This window comes from Pseudorasbora parva, chromosome 9, assembly GCF_024679245.1.
Source record: "Pseudorasbora parva isolate DD20220531a chromosome 9, ASM2467924v1, whole genome shotgun sequence".
Taxonomy (NCBI): Eukaryota; Metazoa; Chordata; class Actinopteri; order Cypriniformes; family Gobionidae; genus Pseudorasbora; species Pseudorasbora parva.
Window position 1 is genome coordinate 42,629,653 of NC_090180.1, and position 27,436 is coordinate 42,657,088.

The 27,436-nt window shown below is 40.5% G+C and overlaps 2 protein-coding genes across 2 annotated transcripts in view; both read right to left on the minus strand.

Annotated features, from left to right (window-relative positions):
• Positions 1-5,957: 5,957 nt before the first annotated feature.
• The window catches only part of LOC137089879 (macrophage mannose receptor 1-like), a 32,318-nt gene continuing 10,839 nt past the window's right edge, over positions 5,958-27,436 (minus strand). The window contains exons 2-9 of the mRNA XM_067453443.1: positions 16,316-16,392; positions 15,876-16,238; positions 15,463-15,795; positions 14,255-14,274; positions 12,128-12,449; positions 11,719-12,042; positions 6,200-6,300; positions 5,958-6,092 (exon numbers count right to left, since the gene is read on the minus strand). Coding sequence (XP_067309544.1) covers positions 5,958-6,092; positions 6,200-6,300; positions 11,719-12,042; positions 12,128-12,449; positions 14,255-14,274; positions 15,463-15,795; positions 15,876-16,238; positions 16,316-16,352 — 1,635 coding nt within the window. The 5' untranslated portion in view covers positions 16,353-16,392. The remainder of the gene's footprint in view (positions 6,093-6,199; positions 6,301-11,718; positions 12,043-12,127; positions 12,450-14,254; positions 14,275-15,462; positions 15,796-15,875; positions 16,239-16,315; positions 16,393-27,436) is intronic.
• Positions 22,544-25,770, minus strand: LOC137089880 (putative C-type lectin domain family 20 member A). The gene is made up of 6 exons (XM_067453444.1): positions 25,461-25,770; positions 25,047-25,382; positions 24,821-24,915; positions 23,577-23,707; positions 22,854-23,013; positions 22,544-22,750 (listed from the first exon to the last, which is right to left on the minus strand). The coding sequence occupies exons 1-6, from the start codon at positions 25,768-25,770 to the stop codon at positions 22,544-22,546; spliced, it is 1,239 nt and encodes a 412-aa protein (XP_067309545.1).

Genomic DNA, 27,436 nt, shown 5'->3' on the forward strand with positions numbered 1-27,436 from the left:
TGCTTTTATTTGACTCACAGTATAATGTAATTGATCAGTTAATTCTCTGGGAATCGAACCCATGACCCTCATGGTGTTGTAAGGGACGTGCTCTTTTGACTTTTTGAAAACTTTTTTAGTTGCTGTACTTGAATGTTGTCGGTTCCCTTTTAGTCGGTCATGTTCAACGTATGTCGAAACTGACCCGCAAATTGGAATCTATTTTCAGGGACCAATCTTTTTTGAGTCTTTAAAAATGAGCCAATGGACATTGACATGTGGTTCACACATTTTATCCTCTGCCCGCAGCGTGGGTATAAATACGGAAGAGGAAGTAACACGTATCGCTTTCAACTTCAGAGCCAAACACTGCTATCAGTGTTTTCTCAAAGTCTCATGAAGAGGATCATTCTGTGGTGTTGGTGTTACGCTGCCCAACAGCAGTGGTCGCTAGTGAAGAAAATAAACAGCTGTTTTCACAGCTTGCTGGGCGTTTTTCCTTTTGAGTGCTCTCAGCGGGCTTGCACCCTATGAACCGCTGCGAGCCGCTGCCATTTCCCCTGTGTGCCTCAGCACTGATCTGAACTTTTTTTCCTTTTCTTAAAGAGAAACACGGTTTGACCCAGCATCTTTTTCAAGATGTCATTCAATCTGTGTGTTTCTGGATGCCATCGGCAGTTGATGGTCACAATCACTGTCTCACATGTTTGGGCGTTCAGCACGCTGAGGCGGCTTTCGTGAATGACTCATGTTCCGATTTATTAATACGGTCTATGCTCGAGTACCTCAGATGAGGTGGAGTCCCAATGCGCATCCCCCATTCTAGTGGTCTAACAGGTGTCCAGGCATGCTGTGGTCTTCATGGATGCCTCATCTACCGGCTGGGGGGCCACGTACAACAGACATGCAGGTTTGGGTCTGTGGACAGGGCCCCAACTGCATATCAATTGCATAGAGTTGATAGCAGTATGTCTTGTCCTGGGCCGCCTCAAAAAGCCACTACAGGGCAAGCAAGTACTAGTCCGTACGGACAGCACTGCATACAATGTGAACATGAATGTACTCTGGAAATCAAATGTAATTGTTTAAAATATTTTTAAGCCAATCCCTTCTCCTCCTATTTGATTTTAACATTTTAATTCACATTGGTAAACACAACAACAACAAAAAAATTATAAACATTGCAAAAACTTGAAACATGCAAATACACAAAACATACAGTAGGCTAACAACTCTATAAACTTAACAGATAGTGTATTTAACATTTTTACAGTTGAAGTGTTACGTGATCACTCATAAAGTGCAAAGTTGTATTAAGTGACACTGGGATATTAAGTTAAATCCGGGAAAGGAAACATGTTATTTTAGGGCTAATTCAAAAAATATTTCTTTACAGGATTAACAACGTTGTAAATTACCATCAAAAGTAGAATTTTCATTTCTTACCTCAATTTCCTTTTTTATTGTTGTTGTAAATCCTTTATATTTCTACACAGAGACAAACAACTGCTAATGTCACCTCAGGAGGGTTATAGACTGCGATGTGATGTCGCAGTGTTGGTTATTTCGGATAACCCTGCCCTTACATGACAAGTAAAACAAAATCTATCTTTGGTTGCTTTACATGTTTGTTGATGTATTTTTGGCAGAACAGAATAAACTGCAGTGTGAACCAGACCTTTTGTCATTTAGTCAAAACAAACCCCTGACCTTTGCATGTTTATTAGATGTTCTGGTACATATGCTTTCAGATACCAATGAGAATGCAGTACTTACTGCACTATTTAACTTATTTAAATTGAGTGTTTACATAGCTTTCCTTCATATTAGCCTGGAACAAAAAAGTGAACTATTATAGAAACTTCTGAGATGGAGTCTGGCCCACCAGAACACAACAAATTATACTTCTATTAACCTGTAAATGTACCTGTTTACCTGAAGAACATTGCTGCATTAAAACTACACTATGTAACTTTTCCGTCCAAGGGCGCCTATTCAAAACAAAGTCGTAGTTTGCTGACGTTTGCTGAATACTACGTAGTGCACCTTTAAATGCTTTTGTTCACAAGCAGATGTAACAGTATATCATATGCTGACTTTTGTGGCAAGTAATTTTCATATTCAAATAGCTAATTTTAAATTCTGGACCATGTGTGCATCACACTGCTGGTCGAAACACCAGGTTTTCACAGCAATACAATATCCATATTCAGTTCTCCAAAGGACCTTGGAGCAAACAGATGTAAAGAGAAAATGTTTTGTATTATTATGAAGAACATTTTAATAATCTAAATTCTAAAGGGTAACACTTTACTTGAAGGGGTGTGCATAAGTCTGACATGACACCTTCATAATCATGACGTCATCAGTTTTATGCATGTTTATGACAACTGTCATTAAGTGTCATTCACTAAATTATGTCATTTTTGATGCAAAGATGACATTATTTGCGATGTCTTTGTTATGACAACTTGACATAAACCAATACATCATAACCTGTCAGTGTCTTTGTCATGACAACTTAACATTACCAAGACATCATAACCTGTCATAAACATACCAAACTACTTAGCTTTATAGGGTTAACATTAAACTGTCATGTGGTTGGTTTTGATGTTGACTGAGGCCATTATAATGTCATGATTTTTTTCTCGCAGTGGTACAATTTTAATTTGTTATTAAAATGTAATTTAGTGGTAATAATCTGTGGAATTATTATTTTATATCAGAATAAATAATATTTTTTTTAGTTCATAATGTTTTTTTTTTTAAATGTAAAGTTTCCTCCACCAGCCCCTATAGAAGGTCAGATAATAGACCATTTTAACAAATGTCTTAAAAATATGAATAGGCGTTTGAGAAATAATTTGATTTTTAAGACCTATTCTCTCACAGAACACCACTGACTCTTTCAAACACAAGGCATGAATTTATACACTGGTGACCAGCACCAATTAACTCAAAAAGGGGAAAACCACACAAATAATTGCCATTACACAAAATAAACATATATAACAACATCATATACACACATAAACAAACACCGGAAAATAACACTTTGTCAAATGACTTCACTTTATAAATGATCTGCCGATGTATAAAAATAAGAGGAATAGTCTTTGGAGCCCCACCCCGGGCTGAACAAGGAATGGTTGCAGCTAGATCCTGCCGGAACAGTATATATAAGTCCAATGTTTCTGCCCGAACCCCTTTTGATGGTGCACCAGCTCACGGGACTCAGCCATAACAACAGACAAACAAAGAGTGAGCGAAAGTTTAAATAAAGTATATTAAACCCAAAATAATATTGTTGTGAGTTTTTTTTCTTACTGCAAACTAAATTTACATTAAATACCTGAACAAACTAACCTGACTGAGGCTCGGCCAATGTCTGTCAAAGCGTACACCAAACCAGTGGTGCCACCACAGACATCATCAGATAGGTGTATATTATGTCTGTGGGTGCCACTATCCTTTTGAGCTGAGTTTTCAATGACAGTACGATTTCCTCTATGATGCCATAGTTCAGGTCAAGAAAAATGTTAATGACACTGTTATAAAATAATTTGATAGAGTATTGACACTTAATGACATGTTAATGACAAATTTAATTTATAAAAAAAATCATGACATTATAATAGCCTAATGAGAGCCAACGTCAAAACCAACCACATGACAGTTTAATGAAACGTTAACCCATAAAGCTAAGTAGTTTCTTAAGTTTGATAATTAATCTTCTATGTCATGTTTATGACAGGTTATGTTGTCTTGGTAATGTCAAGTTGTCATGACAAAGACACTGACAGGTTATGATGTATTGGTTTATGTCAAGTTGTCATATCAAAGACATCTCAAATAATGTCATCTTTGCATCAAAAATTACATAATTGAGCGAATGACACTAAACATGCATACAAATTCCTTCATATTCATGACATGTCATGTCATGATTATGATGGTGTCATGTCAGTCTTATGCACACCCCTTCAAGTAAAGTGTTACCCCTTTTCCCTATATGGCATTTCGAATTGTTTGGTACCTTCTGTTGGTTTTTGTTTATCTGTGTATCACTTGGGTTTGTATTTTGGGTTTCAGTTTGATTTACTATTTATTGGTTTACTTTCAGTATTGAGCTTTGATATTCACAATGCTGTCTTAGATTTCTGTGCAAATTGTTACTATTTTATCACTCAGTGATTCAACAGATACAGTTTATTTTCACTCCCTCATTGAGACTCTTACAGTTAGTTTGAACTACAAAGTGAATTTGCCTTTTTTGAGGCTTTCTTATTGTATAAAAAAAACTAAGGTGAGCCAGTTACAAGCATGAAGGGGTTTGTTTGTGTTTTGATTGTTTATTTTTGAAGTTTAATAAAAAGGCCATTAACCTCTAGCCTGGATGCCAGCCGAACTCAGCCCCGCCCACAACATTTGAGCTTGGGCAATTCGGTCTGGACTTGATCCATAGAGGAGTGATTATGCCCGAACAGAAACTGTTCGGACCAATGAGATTTTCAGGGAGGGCTTTAGACGATGAGCAACAGTAACATAATCTTCCGTGTCATCAAAGGCGCTTGATTGAATTTGTTCAAATCCTAAATGAAGAGCTTTTTGTATGCATTTATCTTCACTATTTCTCTCTGAAATGATGATCATGTTGGCAAGTACTCTCTGTATCCTTAAATTTTTTTTTTTTACAACACCGGCAAAGATAATTTATTCCAGCGTGTGTGCAGACAGGGTTGCCAAGTTTTTACAACAAAACCCGCCAACTACTATCCCAAAACAATAGCTTCTCGGGGGGTTCTCTGGAAAACACATTTTACCCCTGAAACGGAAAGTTGAGTTGAGAAAACAACATTAAAAATAATAATGTCACAATCAATTAAAATGAATAGTGTATAATGCAGTGTTTAGAAGCAGCATTAAGCTCAAATATGATCTGTGCTTTTCCAGCCAGTGGCCATCTGGTGGTCAAAGGATGAATAACACCTAAATAGAGTGCTTTTAATACAACCTAACCCAGTACCCAAGTACATGTGATTCATGTGAAAAACTTAGAATAAAGATGAATGCATATATTAAAGATATAGTAGCAAAAACAATGACAGCAAGAGCAAAAAACTTAAAACAGAGCATATGTGCATATTAAAGGTGCACTATGTAACTTTTCCGTCCGCTAGAGGGCGCCTATTCTTCACCTCACAGCTGGTGGAAAATAGGACTTGGGCAGAAATCATGTTCATGGGTGCAGTTATTAATGTTACTGTAGTATGAAGCAGAGCAGTACTGAGTGTTGAGGAGCTGAGCAAGGCCGCTGGAGCGATTGTTACACAAACAAACAACTCGCGAGCAGCGGGACTTTTATTTTAATGGGACAGGACACAGTCACCGGCGCCAATACTGCTTTTCTGGTCATAAGTATGAGGTAACACAGCTCTGTTTATCATATTAGATGCATTTAAGTGTGTTCAAAAGGATGTTATGATGTTATTCTTTGCGTTCGCTCAGCGGCTGCTGTGACACTTGTTCACAATGCTAAGAGTAAAGCGCATCTGCAGAATAAAACCAGAAACTGAGAGTAACGCAGATAAGATGCAAATGACAGGGGACTCCCTCAGATCATCCCGGGTCCTTGGTTAAAATAGCTATTTTATTAAAATTTTAATTAAAAAGTAGTTGGAAACATTTGGGATATTGTACTCAACTCAACAAAATATAACACTGGCCTGGTGGTTTTTGGATATTTTACTGCAAAAATACTACACAGTGCACCTTTAAAGTCACTTTTCCAACTGTATCAAATGCAAGACATGAACAGATGAATAAATCTTTATCTACTTATTTTCTATGATTAATGTTATTATTATTTAAACTACTTCACAATTCCTTAAAATAATCTACTTTTACTAAAAATAAAAACCCTTAAAAATGTTTGAGTCTGTTTTGAATTTTGATATATAGACGTGAAGAAAAGATTACTTCTTATTAAACGTATTATTGGAACTCGCTGTACATTTGCTCTCCTGATGAAACACCTCTTCACCTTCCATTTTTCTCCAGTTTATTTTGCTGTCACTCTCCAGCCCCATGCTCTTCAGCTTTTCACTTATCTAGAGAAGAACAGCCAAAAATTGTTTATGTTAAAAAAACTGCTTGCCTGCTCAAAACTGAGCTAACTGAATTTGACACTGAAAATCAAGTTAAGCCAGAGACAAACCTCCTTCAGAATGGCAGTCTGTAGTGAAGGATCATTCAATGTGCATTCTTCATTACAGGACAATTTCAGTCTAACGAGCTGCTTTTTAATTAGCGTGTCAGCTAGAGAAATTAAAAGTTCATAATCAACACAGAAGGTATATAAATAAATGAAAACATGCTATGGTAGTTGTTTGTGATGTCTGTTTCAGGAATGATCTAGAAATCTTTTGTTTGAATCACTTGATTCTGTTAACTCTTTATTCTAAGAGAGAAGCAATTCAATTGACTGATAGACAACTACTCTGTAAGTGTTTGTAACTTTTCTCATTTGATTGTCTGTTCATTTGTTGTTGGATAAGTGTGTCTGTGTAGTGCTGAGGTGTGTATTATTAGTTTGGGTATATTCTCTGGGTGTGTGTGGGAGTTAGCATTTGTTGAGTTAGCATTTGTTTGGTCATTGCCACGTTGGAAGCGAGTTTGTTGGGGGCGTGGCCAGCGAGGTATTAAAAGCCTTGTGTGTTTGAAACATTTTGGCTAGAGAGAAGCAATTCAATTGACTGATAGACAACTACTCTGTAAGTGTTTGTAACTTTTCTCATTTGATTGTCTGTTCATTTGTTGTTGGATAAGTGTGTCTGTGTAGTGCTGAGGTGTGTATTATTAGTTTGGGTATATTCTCTGGGTGTGTGTGGGAGTTAGCATTTGTTGAGTTAGCATTTGTTTGGTCATTGCCACGTTGGAAGCGAGTTTGTTGGGGGCGTGGCCAGCGAGGTATTAAAAGCCTTGTGTGTTTGAAACATTTTGGCTAGAGAGAAGCAATTCAATTGACTGATAGACAACTACTCTGTAAGTGTTTGTAACTTTTCTCATTTGATTGTCTGTTCATTTGTTGTTGGATAAGTGTGTCTGTGTAGTGCTGAGGTGTGTATTATTAGTTTGGGTATATTCTCTGGGTGTGTGTGGGAGTTAGCATTTGTTGAGTTAGCATTTGTTTGGTCATTGCCACGTTGGAAGCGAGTTTGTTGGGGGCGTGGCCAGCGAGGTATTAAAAGCCTTGTGTGTTTGAAACATTTTGGCTAGAGAGAAGCAATTCAATTGACTGATAGACAACTACTCTGTAAGTGTTTGTAACTTTTCTCATTTGATTGTCTGTTCATTTGTTGTTGGATAAGTGTGTCTGTGTAGTGCTGAGGTGTGTATTATTAGTTTGGGTATATTCTCTGGGTGTGTGTGGGAGTTAGCATTTGTTGAGTTAGCATTTGTTTGGTCATTGCCACGTTGGAAGCGAGTTTGTTGGGGGCGTGGCCAGCGAGGTATTAAAAGCCTTGTGTGTTTGAAACATTTTGGCTAGAGAGAAGCAATTCAATTGACTGATAGACAACTACTCTGTAAGTGTTTGTAACTTTTCTCATTTGATTGTCTGTTCATTTGTTGTTGGATAAGTGTGTCTGTGTAGTGCTGAGGTGTGTATTATTAGTTTGGGTATATTCTCTGGGTGTGTGTGGGAGTTAGCATTTGTTGAGTTAGCATTTGTTTGGTCATTGCCACGTTGGAAGCGAGTTTGTTGGGGGCGTGGCCAGCGAGGTATTAAAAGCCTTGTGTGTTTGAAACATTTTGGCTAGAGAGAAGCAATTCAATTGACTGATAGACAACTACTCTGTAAGTGTTTGTAACTTTTCTCATTTGATTGTCTGTTCATTTGTTGTTGGATAAGTGTGTCTGTGTAGTGCTGAGGTGTGTATTATTAGTTTGGGTATATTCTCTGGGTGTGTGTGGGAGTTAGCATTTGTTGAGTTAGCATTTGTTTGGTCATTGCCACGTTGGAAGCGAGTTTGTTGGGGGCGTTCCCAGCTGCTTTCAATAACGATACTCAAGTGAGTATAAATAGCGTGATAGTCCGCGGCAGCGGAAGCGGCAGTGTGAAGCCCTCCTTGTGTGAAGACCGACGAGTGTAAAGACTTCAACTCTTCCCTGTGCAACTCCTCCCGAGCAAGGACCCCGGCAAGGCACTTGAGTATCATCTTCCTTTTCATTATTTGTGTTCAGCTCTAATTCCTATCTGGCCTTTTCACCATGTGCTTTCAAATCTCAACTATAACTAATAGCACTCGTAAATCACGCTCCGTACGCACGAGACGCCGTAATCCTAATAATTTGCGCTATATCCTAACATCCTCTGCTACTTTACTCTTTATTCCAATTGGTCTCTGGAATTGCCAGTCGGCTGTAAACAAAGCAGACTTTATTTCATCTATTGGGACTCATTCTCAGCTTAGCCTCATGGCCCTAACTGAGACCTGGATCAAACCAGAGGACACTGCCACTCCTGCAGCACTCTCAAGCAATTATACTTTTTCACACACTCCTCGGCCTATTGGGAGGGGTGGGGGAACTGGTTTGCTTATCTCGAATGATTGGAAATTTGATCCATTACCGTCTCTACCGGCCAATTCATTTGAATCGCACTCAATCACTATTACTCACCCTGTTAAAATCCATGTGGTAGTGGTCTATCGTCCTCCAGGTCACCTCGGTAACTTTGTGGAGGAGTTGGATGTGTTACTTTCTAGCTTCCCTGAGGATGGCACTCCACTGATTCTGCTTGGCGACTTCAACATCCATCTTGATAAACACCTAGCTGCAGACTTCAGCACTCTACTGACTTCATTTGACCTTAAGTTAGTATCTACTACGGCTACTCACAGATCAGGTAACCAATTAGACCTGGTCTACACACGCAACTGCTCCACAGACAACATTTTAGTTACTCCATTACACACCTCAGACCACTTTCTCATCACTCTTAACCTCATACTGACTCCTGATACAAAACATACTCCTACACAGATTACCTTTCGGCGTAATCTACGCTCACTCTCTCCCTCTCGCCTATCCACTATGGTTTCATCTTCACTCCCTCCACCTGCTCAGTTCTCAGCACTGGACACTAACAGTGCTACTGACACTCTTTGCTCCACTCTAACATCCTCCTTAGACAGTTTTTGCCCCCTTTCATCCAGACCAGCCCGCCCCACCCCATCTGCCCCCTGGCTGTCTGAAGTTCTCCGTGAACATCGCTCTGGACTCAGGGCGGCAGAGAGGAAATGGCATAAATCTAAAAACAATACTGACCTTGCCTTTTATCAGTCTCTTCTCTCTTCTTTCTCTACAAATGTCTCCACTGCTAAAACAACATACTACCACAACAAAATCAACAATTGCTCTGACTCTCGCCAACTCTTTAAAACATTCTCCTCTCTCCTTTGTCCACCTCCTCCCCCTCCTTCATCAACTCTTACAGCTGATGACTTTGCATCATTTTTCACCAACAAAACAGCTCTCATTAGCAAACAGTTCTCCTCATCACTAACTGACACGCACATCTCAACAACTAACACGAACACGCTTCCATCCTTCTCTCCACTCTCCGAGGCAGATATTTCTAAACTCATCCTTTCCAATCACCCTACTACCTGTCCACTTGATCCTATTCCCACTCACCTCCTTCAGGCTATTTCTTCTTCAATCACTCCTGCACTCACTCACATTGTCAACACTTCTCTTCACACGGGAACCTTTCCCACAGCATTTAAGCAGGCTCGGGTAACCCCACTGCTTAAGAAACCCTCTCTGAATCCAGCACTTTTAGAAAACTACCGACCGGTATCCCTTCTGCCTTTCATTGCAAAGACCCTTGAGCGAGTTGTGTTCAATCAACTCTCTAGGTTTCTTGAACAGGACAACCTCCTAGACAACAACCAATCCGGCTTCAAAAGCGGCCATTCGACTGAGACGGCCTTGCTCTCGGTAACTGAGGCACTGAGACTGGCAAAAGCAGCTTCCAAATCCTCAGTGCTCATTCTGCTGGATCTGTCTGCTGCTTTTGACACAGTTAACCACCAGATCCTCCTGTCAACACTTAAGAGGACGGGGATCTCAGGATCTGCTCTCCAGTGGTTCAGGTCTTACCTCTCTGGTAGGTCCTACAGGGTGTCATGGAGAGGTGAAGTGTCTAAGTCTTATAATCTAGCTACTGGGGTTCCCCAGGGCTCAGTCCTTGGACCACTTCTCTTCTCCATCTACATGTCATCATTAGGTTCTGTCATTCAGAAACACGGCTTCTCCTATCACTGCTATGCGGATGACACTCAACTCTACTTCTCATTTCAACCAGATGATCCTACAGTCAGTGTTCGTATCGCTGCCTGTCTGACAGACATTTCTGACTGGATGAAAGAGCATCATCTTAAACTCAATCTTGCAAAGACAGAATTACTTGTTTTCTCAACCAACCCAGCACTTCATCAAAATTTCTCCATTCAGCTTGGTTCATCGACCATAACTCCATCAAGGACAGCAAGAAACCTTGGAGTTGTGATTGATGACCAGTTAAACTTCACTGACCACATTACTGCAACAGCCCGGTCCTGCAGATTTGCTTTATACAACATTAGAAAGATTAGACCCTTCCTATCAGAACAGGCTGCACAACTCCTGGTTCAAGCTCTTGTTCTCTCCAGACTGGATTATTGTAATGCTCTTCTGGCTGGGCTTCCAGCATGCACTATCAAACCCTTGCAGCTGATCCAGAATGCAGCGGCGAGAGTGGTCTTTAATGAGCCGAAGAGAGCGCATGTTACGCCTCTCTTCATCAAACTGCACTGGTTGCCAATGGCTGCTCGCATCAAATTCAAGGCACTAGTTATCGCCTACAAAACAACCTCTGGCTTGGCACCAATATACCTAAATTCACTTGCTCAGACTTACACACCCTCCAGAAGCTTGCGTTCTGCGAACGAGCGGCGCCTCGTGGTTCCATCCCAAAGAGGCTTGAAATCGCTCTCACGGACATTTTCCTGGACCGTTCCTACTTGGTGGAATGACCTGCCGATCTCAATTCGTGCTGCCGAGTCTGTAGCCATTCTTAAAAAACATCTTAAGACACATCTTTTCCATTTGCACTTGACCAATACAGAATAGCACTTACTGATCACCACAGCAACGACCAAAAGCGTACACTCCGGGATCATATCTACGTCTCTCATCCGGATTTGCGCCTTCAGGCGGGTATGTTACATAGTAATCATAACTATCAGAATCCAGTGTTCTGTATATTGCGTACGTGAGTTTTTGTTGTAGATGGCTATTGCTGCGCGTTTAGCTACAATACAAAACCAACCCATTGGGCCACTGAATCTGCATTAACGACAACAGCTGGGGCAACAGCCTTAGTCCTAATGGGTTGTAGCTATCTTAGCTATCAAAATCCAGTGTTCGTCACTGTGCGGACGTGAGTTTTTGTTGTAGATGTCTGTCTTTAAAAAAAAAAAAAAAAAAAAAAAAAAAAAAAAAAAAAAAAATTGTGTATTGTGTATTGTGCTAATTAATTGAGATTTCTTACAGCTCTTACAGGTTTTTGGCCTTGTCTGTTCCGTTGCTTCTATTACTCTCCCCTTTTTTGTAAGTCGCTTTGGATAAAAGCGTCTGCTAAATGATTAAATGTAAATGTAAATGTAAATGTTAACTGTGGAAACTCACCTCCATAGCAGATAAAAGGACGCTTTAGATCACAGCTGTATTGAGCCCATTTCCCAGAGTCGGTTGTTGATATGCCGACACAGTCACCCGATCCTGAACTCTGGGATGGTTGATCTGCTGCCCAGTTTCTGAAGAAGCGGCTCCATTTGTCAGACCATTCCCAAGAGTCCCGGAACAGACCAATCCAGAGCGATTCTTGATCACTGATCAGATTCTGCTGCTCTGCGCTGCTGATACTCACCAAGACCGTGTGGTGTTGTCTGCAGTAACTCTGAGCATCTCTCCATGTCATAGCAGTCTCAGTGATGATAAAACCAGAGCTATCTGTTTAGAAACACAGACAAAGACCAGCCCTTAGTCCAGGAACAGCTAAAGTGTCGGGGAAAATGAACCAGATTTGAGGACTCACCATTGAAACACACAAATGGGAGAACGGTGCTGCAGCTCTCATCATACCAGATTCCATTGAAACTCCTCACACACTCCCCATCTCCATTTGGTTCTCCTGGACCCCAGACGCTGTACTGGTACCGTGTGCCCATAGACCAGACCCAGCGATACTCTGTCCCACTGTGGAGACCTATCCATACTGAACCACTGTATCCAGCATCCACTGTATTTACCAGCAAACTCGCGTCACTCATGGTGTCAGCAGTGGCCAGATCAGTGAATCTCGCTCTGCAGTAACTCTGAGCATCTTGCCATGTCATGCTTTCATTCATAAACTGGTACTGGTACTCAGAAGGCTTTTGCACTTTGGGAGGAAATGACAGGATTGTAAATATAATAGACAGACTTGAGGATACAATCATAAAAAACATATTGCCCTAAAATAAAATTTTAGAAGAAATAAACAAGCTGAAATGTAGCAAATTAAATTTGTAGGTATAGACTAAATATTATGAGTCTAATAATAAAAATGATACAAATATTTAGAACAGCTAACGCGTTTGGGAGATGTAAAATGACAGAAAAAAACTTATTATTAGAAAGAAAAGAAAAAAAACTTTGCATGGAGATCCAACCCTAAAGATGAAATATATTCCTTTTTTTTTTTACACGTAGCCTACACGAGCGAATATGAACAGTCGAGCGCACAGCAAAGTATACTTCTTTTGACTCACCGGCATTTGACGCATTCACAGTTTTGAGCAATCTCTCACCACGAGTTATAAAATGTAATGTAATGCCCATGACCCGTGCGTGTAAACGGTGCAGGCGCTCCCACGACGCGCATCACGCGCTGCGCGTAGTGCAGGGGGCACCACAAGAAAATTCTCTCTGCACAAACATGCCCATCACACGTCCGAAAATATTCAAATTCATACAAATTAGACACCAAATAATCAAACTTAGTTAAAAGTTGCCATTAGTTTGTGTTGCATTCCCTGTGAATTGCACCCATGATCCAACACAAAATCACCACAACACAACGGACATGCTCCGGCCACTAGGGGGAAGTGTTGGCACTGAAAAGTCGATTTCCACGTGATACGAAGAGATGTGAGCATGTGCAATTTTTTTAAACTTAATAATTTTTTTTTGTTAATATAAAACATATTAACAAAATATGTTTTATTGAATGTTTGGAAATCCTGATAATCTTAATGTAGTGCTTCATAAAACAAGGATTTTCGACTGTTGTCTGTTTCGACTGTTGTTTTCGACATCTGTGGTCCTAACCTCATTCAAAAAATCCACCATCATCCCTGTCCCTAAGAACAGTAAACCCTCTTGCCTAAATGACTATCGCCCAGTGGCTCTCACGTCTTTAGTCATGAAGGTCTTTGAGAGACTCATCAAAAACAACATCTGCTCCTCCATCCCTGACACCTTGGACCCTTTTCAGTTCGCCTATCGTCCCAATAGATCGACTGAAGATGCCATCTCTCACGTCCTCCACTCCTCCCTCACACACATCGACAGCAAGAATGGGAACTATGTAAGACTGCTATTTATTGAATATAGTTCAGCCTTTAACACCATAGTTCCCATTAAGCTAACTAACAAACTCCTGGATCTCGGACTGAACTCTTCTCTCTGTCACTGGATTGAAGATTTCCTCACTGGCAGACCTCAGGTGGTGAGAGTAGGACAGTTCACCTCCACCTCCATCACCGTGAGTGTGGGAGCTCCACAGGGCTGTGTCCTCAGTCCCCTGCTCTACTCTCTCTACACGCATGACTGTTTGTCCACACACAGCTCCACCTCTGTCATCAAGTTTGCGGATGATACTGTTGTCCTGGGCCTCATCTCCAACAACAATGAGACCGCATACTTGGACGAGGTGGAGCAACTGACATCATGGTGCCAAGACAACTGTCTCCTTCTGAATGTGAACAAGACCAAAGAACTGATTGTGGACTTCAGGAAGAGACAGCAACGGTCATATTCCCCTCTCATGATCAGCGGGACACCAGTAGAGAGAGTGAGCAGCTTCAAATACCTGGGTGTCAACATCTCCGAGGACCTGACCTGGACTGCACATATCCAGTCTCAGATGAAAAAGGCCAGGCAAAGACTGTACCACCTGCGCCAGCTGAGGAAATTCCGGGTCTCACCAGCTATCCTGAAAACTTTCTATTCAGGGGCGATAGAAAGTTTACTGACCCAGTGCATCACAGCGTGGTATGGTAACAGCACCAGTCACGACTGCAAAGCCCTGCAAAGAGTGGTGTGCTTGTCCGAGCGCATCTCAGGGTCAGCTCTCCCGTCTCTGCAGGACATCTACATCAAACGATGCAGAGGCAGAGCTACAAAATTCATCAAGGACATTAATCACCCGGCCAACCCCCACTTCACCCGGCTGCCTTCAGGTAAGCGCTTCTGCAGCCTGATGGCCAAAACTGAGAGACTCAGGAGGAGTTTCTTCCCACAGGCCATCAGACTCCTGAACGCTGTCACTTAACAACATGTGACTTCACCTCACTTCAGTACTAACAAACTCACATACTGATATTGCACTGCACTTTATTCTTGTGTTCATGTAACTACTCATTATAATGCTGTTTGCACTCCTGCACTTCTGTAATCCACGTATTTATTTTTATAGTCTCCAGTTTACTTTATCTCACTTATTTTATTCCACATCTCTTATTTCTTTTACTTGATTTATTCATAATTCTACATATGTATGTATATAGCAACTTTATCCTATTCCTATTTTATAATTTATTGTACTTTTTTTGTTAATTGTTATTTGCTGTCCATGGAGCGGACCTGTTTACATTTCACTGCCGGTTGTATTCTGTATAACATATGTGTATGTGACAAATAAAACTCTTGAACTTGAACTGTTGTGGCGCTTCAATTGTGCTGTGGCTTGATTCTGTTGTGTTGTGGCGATTTCGTTGAGTTGTTGTGATTTCGTTTCGACTGGGCCACCGTACAAATCAAGGCAAACAACAAGAAAATACTGATTTAAAACAAAATCACAAAAAAATAGACAGACACAATAGAGTTAGAGTGCTGAAATAATGACGGTTATGGGTTTTTTGTTTAGGAAACCAGGTGATGAGGGTTGGCCTACAAAATGATTACTGTAGCACTCTATCACTAATGTATAAATGTAAAAATACATTGAGCTTGTGGTAACCATATAACTTATTTTAGGCATTTTACCAAAATCCCAGACAAGAAGTTATTTATTTATTATGCATTGTACTCAGCTTTTTGTAACAGGAGTTTACACAAGAGTGTAGAGCCAACAATGACGGTTTGATTCTGTTAAATGTGGAAACTCACATCTGTGGCAGATAAAAGGTTGCTGTAGATCACAGCTGTATCGAGCCCATTTCCCAGAGTCGGTTGTTAACATGCCGACACAGTCACCAGATCCTGGACGATCTGATGGTTGACCTGCTGCCCAGTTTCTGAAGAAGAGACTCCATTTGTCAGACCATTCCCAAGAGTCCAGGAACAGACCAATCCAAACCCACGAACTTGATGGAATAATACTCTTTATTTTATTCTGTTCCTCGGAGTTGTGGATGGTGGGCAGGTCTGTGTGATACTGTCTGCAGTAGCTCTGAGCATCTGTCCAGTTCTTCCAAATTTGTACCCTGATGTATTCATATTCTATTGAAAAATAGAAATAAAGAATGAGCCTCAACCAAAGATAAACTGAATATTAACAAAGATAACAACTTAAAACTCACCACTGTAGCAAACAAAGTGTAATACTGATGAGCATGGATAACTATACCAAACTCCAAAGGCAAAATAGCCACATGTTTTATTACTGCTCGGTTCTCCTTTTGTCCAGGCACTGTACTGTGTGAGTGTGTTTTCTCCATTAGACCAAGCCCAGCGATTCTCTGTCCCTCTCTTCAGTCCAATCCACACTGATCCACTGTATCCAGCATCCACTATATTCACCAGCCTGTTGACATCAGCCATGGTGTCTACAGTAGCCAGGTCAGTGTACTTCTCTCTGCAGTAACTCTGAGCCTCTGGCCACGACATTCTCACATTTATATAATGGTACTGACGAGAGAGAGCAGAACTGCTCCAGAAGAGCCCTGTTAAAATCAACATGTTAAAACATCTATATGTGTACACATCATCATAAACACAGATTACAAATGACCACACCAACCTGACAGCAGCAGCAGAACAAACAGACTCCCGTCCATCACTGCTCACACAGATCCTCTCTGGATCACTGTCACAGTTCTGTAAGCAGGGAATTCAGATCGTATTATGCAAATGTATTGTGACTTCACATGCTTCATGTCAAGATATGCCTCTTAAATAAGGTTAATTAAACATTACAACTAAAACAATTGATTTGTATTCATTACATTTTTTTTGTAATTATTTTTTTTTGTAACATCTTCTGCATTTTATTATTCATCTTTTAATTATTGTACTAATCACATTAAGTCTAGTAAAGATATTATTTTATAAATTATAAGGTATTATAATTATTATTATTAATAATAATAATAATCATAATAATAATAATAATTTATAAAAAATAAAAAAAATAAAAAAATTGCATAGTCTTAAACTGGTCCAAACAGTTTTTGATAGACAAGTTGATCGTAGAGACCGTTGGGCAATTGTTCTACGATCAACTTAAGCTTAAGATGCTTTTGGCAAACACAGCCCAGTTTAGTGACAGCGAATCTGTAAAAAGTGCACAGATGCCTGAGACAGAAACATATGTATGCCACCGATCCCTGAAGTCTGACCCACCTGAACGCACCAAATTACAATTTTACACTTTTTGAAGATGTTTCTGCACATAGCATCTTATCGATGGACAAAATATTTCATATGTGCAAAAAACATCACCTTGAAGATATATTGACACTACAGTTTAAAAGAATGTATTTTAACAAAATACATAAAAACTATTTATGTGATTGCATTTTCACCATCACCATCATCATCATCATCATCATTATTATTAGTAGTAGTATTACTATTATTACTATTATTTACATTTGTTGTTTAAGGGAGACCAATACGTGATGCAACACCGTTTCTTTTCAAATCTGTGTAACAAAGAGAAAAAAAGAGAATATTTTGAGATCTTGGGCATGAATACTCTGGAAATAAATTGATTAAAATATTTAAAAATACATTTTAAGCCATTCTCCATCACCAACCTCCACTCCTATTCCATTTTAATTTACATTGCTATTTTTGTATTTTGTAATTTAAAACAACAACAACAACAACAACCAAAAACATTGTAAACATTGCAAAAACTGGAGACATGCAAATACACAAAAACATACAGTAACTCTATAAACTTAACAGATAGTGTATCTACCATTTTAAATGATTGTTTATAAAAAGTGAAGTTGTATTAATTGACACTGGGATATTAAATTAATTATGGGAAAGGAACATTTTATTTCATAGCTAATTCCAACAATGAAGGAAATACCATCAAAAGTAGAATTGTCATTTCTTACCTCAATTTCCTTTTTATTGTTGTTGTAAATTCTTTATATTTCTACACAGAGACAAACAACGGCTAACTCAGGAGGGTTATAGACTGCGATGTGATGTCGCAGTGTTGGTTATTTCGGATAACCCTGCCCTTATATGACAAATAAAACAAAATCTATCTTTGGCTGCTTTACATGTTTGTTGATGTCTTTTTTCCAGAACAGAATAAACTGCAGTGTGAACCAGACCTTTTATCATTAAGTCAAATCAAACCCATTAACCTTTGCATGTTTATTAGATGTTCTGGTAGATTTGCTTCCAGATACCAATGAGAATGCAGTACTTACTGCATTATTTAACTTATTTAAATTGAGAGTTTACATATCTTTTCTTCATACACTCACCTAAAGGATTATTAGGAACACCTGTTCAATTTCTCATTGATGCAATTATCTAATCAACCAACCACATTGCAGTTGCTTCAATGCATTTAGGGGTGTGGTCATGGTCAAGACAGTCTCATGAACTCCAAACTGAATGTCAGAATGGGAAAGAAAGGTGATTTAAGCAATTTTGAGAGTGGCATGGTTGTTGGTGCCAGACGGGTCGGTTTGAGTATTTCACAATCTGCTCAGTTACTGGGATTTTCACGCACAACCATTTCGAGGGATTACAAAGAATGGTGTGAAAAGGGAAAAAAAATCCAGTATGCAGCAGTCCTGTGGGCGAAAATGCCTCCGCTGGTCTCCCTCGTCATTCCAGGTCGGCCGCCGGCGGTCGACACACAGCCTTTACCACGAACTTCCGTGATTCGCCCTGGTCCGTCGGCCACTTGGTTTCGCCGGTTCCTCCCCTCACCATGGTTACGCCTTCGCCGATCAGTCCCAGGGTGCCGTCTGCCCCTGCAGTTAGGACTCCACCCTGGATTCTCCCACCGTCACCGTCACCATGGTACCGGTGCCCGCCTACTCCAAGATTCTGCCCATCACCAGCTTCACGCCCTCCGCCCTTTTTCCTCATCTCTGACAAGATGTCGCTCTCAGTAGTTCTTAGATATCTTCTGCTATTTTAAAGGTTCCTAACTTTGTTTTAGAGGTCTCTTACAACAGGTTTACATGCATCAAAGTTCAAAAAACACTTTAATTTTCTCATACTTGTCAGATGAATCAATCTCTCCTTACTCTACTCTTATTGGCCAGATGGCCCATTGTGATTGGCCTACTATACATTGTGCTGGAATATTCCATTATCATAACTAAACTTCAGTTTCAGAGGCTTCTAAGTCCACAGCGATTGCACTCACTGTAATACAGTAACGATGTACCATATCAATCTGGTATGGTTTCCGATGATGAAACATGCTAGAAACATTCTAAAACATAGTAGCAATACTAAGCAGAAATTACACTAAAACACTAAAGCATGCTATTATCACTGTAACTCAAGCAAACAATGTCCAATCTGCCTCAAACTTCACATGCTTGTTAATTGCCATGGCCTGAAGCGATCTACAGGCCAAAATTTAGTTAAAATATAGTCATGGCACCACCAGCTAGTAGCAGGAAGTGTGGAAAATACAAATGACTGACATAGTCCTCCTGTCTGTATATACTTAAATGCATATATTTAAATATATATATACACACACACACACACACACACACACACACATTTTTTCTTCTTCTTGAGAAACAACCAGATGTTAGCCCATTTTTCAACCTCATTAATAGCCTCCTACATTTTTCCTTCAACTTTATTTACATTTCAAGGACCAAATCTGGAGAAGACTATACGATTCATGTTAATTTTATATTATGTTCAATGTTTGCGGAAATAAGTACGAAAAAAATATTTATTCATAGCTTTTGAGAATAGATATCGAATCCAACACATTTTAAAAGACATCAATGCAAAGGAATGCAGGAAGTGCTGCACAGGGTGTAAGATCTCGGTGCTCTTTGGTTGTGTAGGATAATTAAGTTTAAATGCAAAAGTAGTCCAAGGCACTCGATGGGTATATTGAGATAGTTAAAAAGCCTTTATTTTTTCATGGCTTAAACATTTAAAAAATTGGTGACAGAGACACCTACGCGTTGCGGCTTTACATGCCTTCGTCAGGGTGTGTATGACATTTTAAAAGACTGTAGCATTCTCAAGAAGAGGACGAGGTATTTTGATGGCAAAGTGTGTTTATTAAAGACTTATTAATAAGCCTACGCCCACCGTACACATCCCAACTTCGTATTCAGAGAGCCACCATTCTGCTTCCTTTCTCCTAGTCCCCTTCCCATATTAAACTTGAACTATATAATAATTATAATACAGCATCAACATTAACACATCAACATTTTGAACACGTTACAAAATTATTAATTGTAAAAAACCCTTTTGCCCTACATTTAATGTTTGGGTGAACTATCTCTCTCTTAAAGCTACACTGTGTAACTTTTTGTTTATTCTTAGCTAAAAACACTTAGTTAACACTTTCGAAATATATGTGCTCATTATTGTATATTTACTTCTTTCAAGTAATAAAGTATTCTCGTAAGTTTATAATATGCCATTGAAAATACATAGGGGTGAGGGGTTCAAATGCTGGTCGCCATGTTGCTCCTCCATCTTGAAAGTACATTAGCCAAAGAGGGACATACCCGTAAATTCAAGCTTCGCCTTTCGCGTTTTAAGACTCGATGGCACCGTGTTGAATGTGAAGAGGGGGATTGCCATGTTAATCTTGGACTAAATCGGCCACCGTAGGAGTTAAAACGAAATCAGAATTGAGAGGAACAGAAACTATTATTCACTGGATGGTCATATACTTTTTCACCGCTAGATGGGGGAAAATATCACACAGTGTAGCTTTAAGTTACTATATTCAATGTATCATAACTTTGAGTTAAGCATACTGTTTTTTATTTCATATTTGAAAGGTATCATATGAAAATAGGAATAATATACACAATATGAATCCAGTTGAATTTATTATGTAAATTATATCATGATATTTTACATATGAAAAAAGGTCATACACCTACAACTCAAAAGCCGTATTCACATAGGCTATACTCACAAAGTTTAATTAGTAAATATTGCATGCTACTACAATTTTTCAGTTTGTCAAAGCGCCTAGTTTCCTGAATAAGAACGAGGCGCTGCGTCACCGCTCTGGGAATGCCTCTGCGTGATTGCGTTGTGAATCACATATGTCATCAGGCAAATAGAGAGATGGAACGTCATAGGTGGGTGACATCACAGACCCGGAAACTAAAAAGTACACCGGCATATTGTTAACGTCTGAAGAAGGATGAAACAAGGTGCTTACGGGCATGCGGGGAGTATGGCAGGGTGACGCAGCATATCGTTCCCTATTCAGGGAACTAAGGTTACAGATGTAACCAAGACGTTCCCTTTCAAGGGAACTTGTGCTGCATCTCTGCTCTGGGAACGAGAATACCCACATCCCTATAGGAGCCAGATGCCTATCTTTGACATTGTATTAAAAGGCGAGCACCCAAGCCCCCAGAGTAGAGTTAATGTCTAGTTTGTAGTACCCGATGAAAGTGTGCGTTGAGGACCAGCCTGCCGCATCACAGACATCCTGCAGGGAGGCCCCTGCCAAAAGAGCCTGAGAGGCTCGTAACAAACAAACAAACAAACAAACAAACAAACAAACAAACAAACAGCTGTTCAGTTTAGTTTCACAGGGCAGCTCTGTGGACATAAGCATCAAGTGCACAAACGGAACAAAGCAGATTCAATTTTTCCTAGTCTGATGTCGTAAAGGGAGGAGGACAGAAGGCCTGGAGTACTATCCTTCTCACAGGATTAGTGGGGACCTTAGGAACACACCGGGTCTCTGAGAAAGAAAGAAGAAACATGAAGAAGGCAAGAAGAAACAGTCTTAAGAGTGAGAAACTTCTCTGAAACTTCCTCAAGCGGCTCAAAGGGAGCCTCGGAAAGGCCTTGAAGGACAATAGCCAAGTCCCAGGCCAGCACCCTGGTGCGTACTGCAGTTCTTAACCTCAAAGTTCCATGGAGGAAACGAGTTACTAGAGGGTGTGGCCCCAATGAAACACCACACAAAGTAGTGTGGTAAGCTGCTAAGGCTGCCACGTACACCTTTAATTTGGAGGGAGCTAACCCAGCGGAGAACCTCTCCTGCAGGAACTCCAAAACCGCGCTCACGGGGAAGTTAACTGAATCCCACAGGAGACCTCTGCACCATAAGGTTAAGGGTCTTCACTTCAGAGCACACAGTTTCCTTATGTAGGGAGCCCTAGAGTGTAGAATGGTCTCAACAACCTCTTTGAGAGACCAGCACTTATGAGCTGGGCCCCCTCAGAGGCTAAGCCCACAGTTTCCACAACTCTGGGCGAGGGTGTATGAAGACACCAACCACCTGAGAGAGCAGGTCCCTCCTGAACGGAATCTCCAGAGGAGAGCTGTCGAGGAGAGACACAAATATCCGAGAACTACACTCTGCCAGGCCAGAACGAGGCTACTAGCAGAAGCAGGGCCACATCCCGGGGCACATTCTCTAGAACTCCCGGAAGCAGAGCAATTGGGGGAAATGCGTACAGGGGCAGCCTCGGCCACTCCTGTACCATCGCATCCAGCCCGATTAGAGCTGGAGGTGACAGGGAGAACTACAGATGACAGTGTGAGTTTTCGTGAGTGGCAAACAGGTCTACATGAGCCCAGCCGAATTTCTCCTCGGAGTTGAGTCTCCCCTCCCCAGGCCTCAACCCCTGCATTGACAGGATGGCAGCTTCAAGCAGATAACTCTTATCCTGTTCTGTGATCTCCGTAAGATTGAGCCATAAGTGCCTCTCCATGGCCAACACATCTAGAAGTTTACTTGGTGGCCTGGAGTGCAAGCTCTGCAGTAGATCGAAGCTCATTAATCATGATGGCTCCGATCTCATGGCTCTTTCAGCAGGTCAGAGTGATATGACTGCACGATGGACATGGTGTGCAGACATGCGGGGGCCTGACCTGCTGCTGAGTACACTTTGCCCACTAACGAAGAAGTGACTTTAAGAGGTATAGTGGGCAATGCCGACTCGGGCGAGAGATGGCTTGTGAGCGTCTCTTCTAGCCTAGGCATCTGACCTGAACCGTGTGGGAACTGAAAATGCAAGAAGACACGGGCCGCTTTCACGATCTCGACACCTCGGTGCGGTGATCAATGAAACTGGCAAGCTTTGCCAATGAGGCTGAACAGAGCAAACGGGAAGAAAGCTTTCGTCAAGCCTGCTTTTAACTGATGCTCGCTCATTGTGCTCTTGTGGCCAGTTGATGTTTAACCTGGCCACCGCTCCGCTCAGGACCTCCATGAGCTGCTCACTGGCAGGGGTCGGAAGTGGCGAGTCTTCAGCCCCTGCAGCGGCGCTGCAGACATAAAAAGAAATATATACAGATCTGGAATAACTTCAGGGTGAGGAAATTATGACAATTTTCATTTTGGGGTGCACTGTCCCTTTAAGCAGTCATTCTGAACCAGCAACCACTTTACTGACAATTCTGAAGTTCAAAAATGTTTAATTTTCTTAATGAATTTACTATTATGACTATATTATTATGTCATAATTTGTCCAATTTTATCAAAATATTTTTTAAATGTCAAACTTTATATGACAGGATTATTTATGTATTAATATACATTAATCCCTATAGCTAAATTATAAATTAATAACATTAATTAGGCTATAATCTATTAATTAACCGTGTGTTTGCCGGTGTGCTTTATAGTTTCTGGATCGGTGACATCACCTGCCTATGACGTTCCATCTCTCTATTGGACTGATGACATACGTGCTTCACGACGCAATCATGCAGAGGCATTCCCAAAGTGCTGATACAGCGAGAGTTCTCTATTTAGGGAACAATATATTAACATTTAACTTTTTTTTAAAATCTGTGTTTCCTTAAAAGAAAAGTACACTAACGATTACTGCACATTGCATGTTTTATTTGAATCCACCAAGTGGTTGATGTCCTGATGAAACACCTCTTCACCTTCCCCTTTTGTCCAGCTTATTTTGCTGTCACTTTCCAGCCCCATGCTCTTCAGCTTTTCACTGATCTGCAAGACCGGCAAGAAACAATACGAATAAAACATGCAAAATCGTGTCACACTAATAGGCTTCAAATAATCTATAGCCCTCAATAACAAAATAAAACAGCAATAAAATGATGATATTGAGCGCTGCTGGTTGAGAATAAGGTAATGTATTTTAAAGGGGTACTTCAGCGCTGGGAAGATTAATCTGTATTTAAACTGGGTCATTAATGTACTACAAATGTGAAATCATTTTTTTATTTGGTGCCTTCTAGACTGAGAAAAGACAGAAAAGGTATTTTTGTCTCTTCGGGATGAAAGACAACAATACCCAGAATGCTTCGCTGCCCTACAAGGCCACTCCCAAAGCCCCCTACTAGATTACTGGATCACTTTCACTTTCCCACCGCGACCACGTTCATTTTCATAAAATCAGTTCAGTAAGAGAACAGACACTACAATTAAAAACTGAACGTGTCTGTTTAATATGTGATTTAGCCGCCGAGGGAGTGTCACACAGCACAAACACTGCAGGAGTCAAATTACATACATTTGTGATGAGCTGAATAACCTCTCGTGATGAGAGCTGAGGTAAACGCGACCGCACTTGAGGCATAGATTCAGAGTGCGTGTTTAGTCTGGCACGTTTTCAGTTCATGCCTTTGGAAGCTTAACTTTCAGAGGAATCAGTTTGAGAAGTTTAAACACTTACTTTGCTGCTTGGCTGCACCGTTTACATGAATGTCTGCAGCTGTGAGCTGAGCTGTGAGTGTGATCTAACATCACCCATGTGCAGGTTGAAAACATGTGGAAATGGCTTCCTCTGCTGGCTGTAGTCTTTAGCCTCTGGCCAAAAATTCCTCCGATGACGCAAATTGACGATATTTGTGCCATCGGAGGAATTTTTCCAGAAATAAAATGTGTAAATCTCTTGTCTCAGGGGGATATGAGGAGGGAGAGCACAATCATTTGAATATACTCCAGGGTTTCTACTGATACAAAGACATATGCTAATCGCTGAAGTAACCCTTTAATATGTTCATCCTTAGTCGTTTCACCCAGTGAATGCTTGGTAAATTGTGTTGTTGCATCAGAATATGACCATGAAACTGAACGGTGTTTAAGCCAGAGACAAACCTCCTTCAGAATGGCAGTCTGTAGTGAAGGATCATTCAGTGTGCATTCTCCATTACAGGACAATTTCAGTCTGACGATCTGCTTTTTCTTTTCATCTAGAGCAATAACAGATTTAAAGTATTTTAAAGAACATAAAATATGCATCAGTAAATTTAATTTCTGTTTCAAGAGTGATCTACCAATCAATTGATTGATTCACTTGATTCTGTTAATTGTGAAAACTTACCTCCATAGCAGATAAAAGGTTGCTGTAGATCACAGCTGTATTGAGCCCATTTCCCAGAATTGGTTGTTAACATGCCGACACAGTCACCAGATCCTGAACTCTGTGATGGTGGACCTGCTGCCCAGTTTCTGAAGAAGAGATTCCATTTGTCAGACCATTCCCAAGAGTCCAGGAACAGACCAATCCAGATGTAATATCCAGGTAAAAGAACCCTAGTTAACTGTTCATTTTCCTCAGAGTTGTGGATGGTGGGCAGATCTGTGTAATACTGTCTGCAGTAGCTCTGAGCGTCACTCCAGTTCATGTTGATCTTTACCAAGATGTATTCATTATTTTCTATTGAGGGATGCAATAGGAAAATCAGTTCATAGCTCTTCTTTCCCAGCTAAACATTTAAAATAAGGGAGAACTTACCCTTGTAGTAGCACATAAAATATCGGGGAGTCTTACATGGGTCATCGTTCCAGAACCCTGATACAGTACATACACAATCTCCATCCCTATTTGGCTGTTTTAGATCCCATTTATAGTACTGAGAGGATTTTTCTTCTCCATTAGACCAAGCCCAGCGATTCTCTGTCCCTCTCTTCAGTCCAATCCACACTGATCCACTGTATCCAGCATCCACTATATTCACCAGCCTGTTGACATCAGCCATGGTGTCTACAGTAGCCAGGTCAGTGTACTTCTCTCTGCAGTAACTCTGAGCCTCTGGCCACGACATTCTCACATTTATATAATGGTACTGACGAGAGAGAGCAGAACTCCTCCAGAAGAGCCCTGTTAAAATCAACATGTTAAAACATCTATATGTGTACACATCATCATAAACACAGATTACAAATGACCACACCAACCTGACAGCAGCAGCAGAACAAACAGACTCCTGTCCATCACTGCTCACACAGATCCTCTCTGGATCACTGTCACAGTTCTGTAAGCAGGGAATTCAGATCGTACAATGCAAATGTATTGTGACTTCACATGCTTCATGTCAAGATATGCCTCTTAAATAAGGTTAACTAAAACAATTGATTTGTATTCATTACATTTTCTTGGCTGTTTACTGCATGTAAAATCAATTTCTGTAGGCTAGTAACTGTAAATTCTGTATCTCTGCATTCTCGAATGTCAAAACTGTCATTCATGGTATCATTGGAATCGCGGACGCCCAACGGCAACAAATTCGGTATTTAAATATGCGACAAATGGCATCAAAATGAAAATATACACTTTCCGGGAAAAGAAAGAAAGATGGGCTCTTAATACATCACCCATCTTTGTTTGAGTCACAAGAAAGTGGGGTCTTTCAATAGGAACGGGGGGGGGGGGGGGGGGGTCTTGTGACCATTCATCTCCTGATTGAATTATCTCAGCCCATCTCATCTATAAAAACCTAGACCCACAATGACGCTTTGCAAGTGCCTTCCACCAAAGCGGGACCGGCGCTTCCGCGCTTCCAACTTGAGAGATGGGATGAAGAGATGCCACTTTCCCGCCACTCTGAAGAGATGAACGATTGAGCACGAGAGTGGGCAGGGAGAGATGGGCAAACCTGCCTGAGAGACACGACCAGCAATCACGCCCGGAAAACTCCTCCAAGAACGCCATCCAAGCTTTATTGCCTTGAGGAGAACCTTAAGAAATTGCAACAGACCTACACACCTAAAACTTTAATGCAAGTATCCTATTTCGCAATCAAACTACGCTTAAAGGTTGTCTTGACCATTCCTGTTTACGGGAATAGTATGAATTTCACGGGGCCTCTTGGAAAGAACTGCGTGATAGAAGGTCTCTCTGTCTGTCTCTCTCTCGTTTAGATTTTTCCCTATATGTTGTTTTTGTTACCCACATATATGCATGTTTTACCCTGTGTGAAATCGTAGTTTTGTATACTTTAGTTTAGAAAATCTGGATGACTGAAATCGACTTTGATAATAACAGGAATAAAAGTCCCTTTATAAAGTTAATAACTAATGTACAACCAGCGAGTCACATTATAGACTCATGAATATGAGTCCCATTTAAATACATTATTCCCCGAGACTCGTTATTGTTACACAAACTGGTCCAAACTGTTTTTGATAGACAGTGTAGCGCAGTACAAGTTCCATCAATGGTTATTTCTATAATCTAATCTGCTGGAACATTTACAGGATTAAAGGCAGTTGCTTTTATGTGACTGATCAGGGCTGTGTTTCCCAAAAGTTGATCACAGAACAATTGCCACTAATAATCTTTATGCTTATGATGCTTTTGGGAAACGCAGCCCACTTCATTTTCTGGGAATTAAACCCATGACTTGTTATAGGGACATGTTCTTTTGAGTTGCTGTACTTGAATGTTGTTGGTTCTTTTGACAAATTGCTGGTGATGTTTCTAATTTGTAA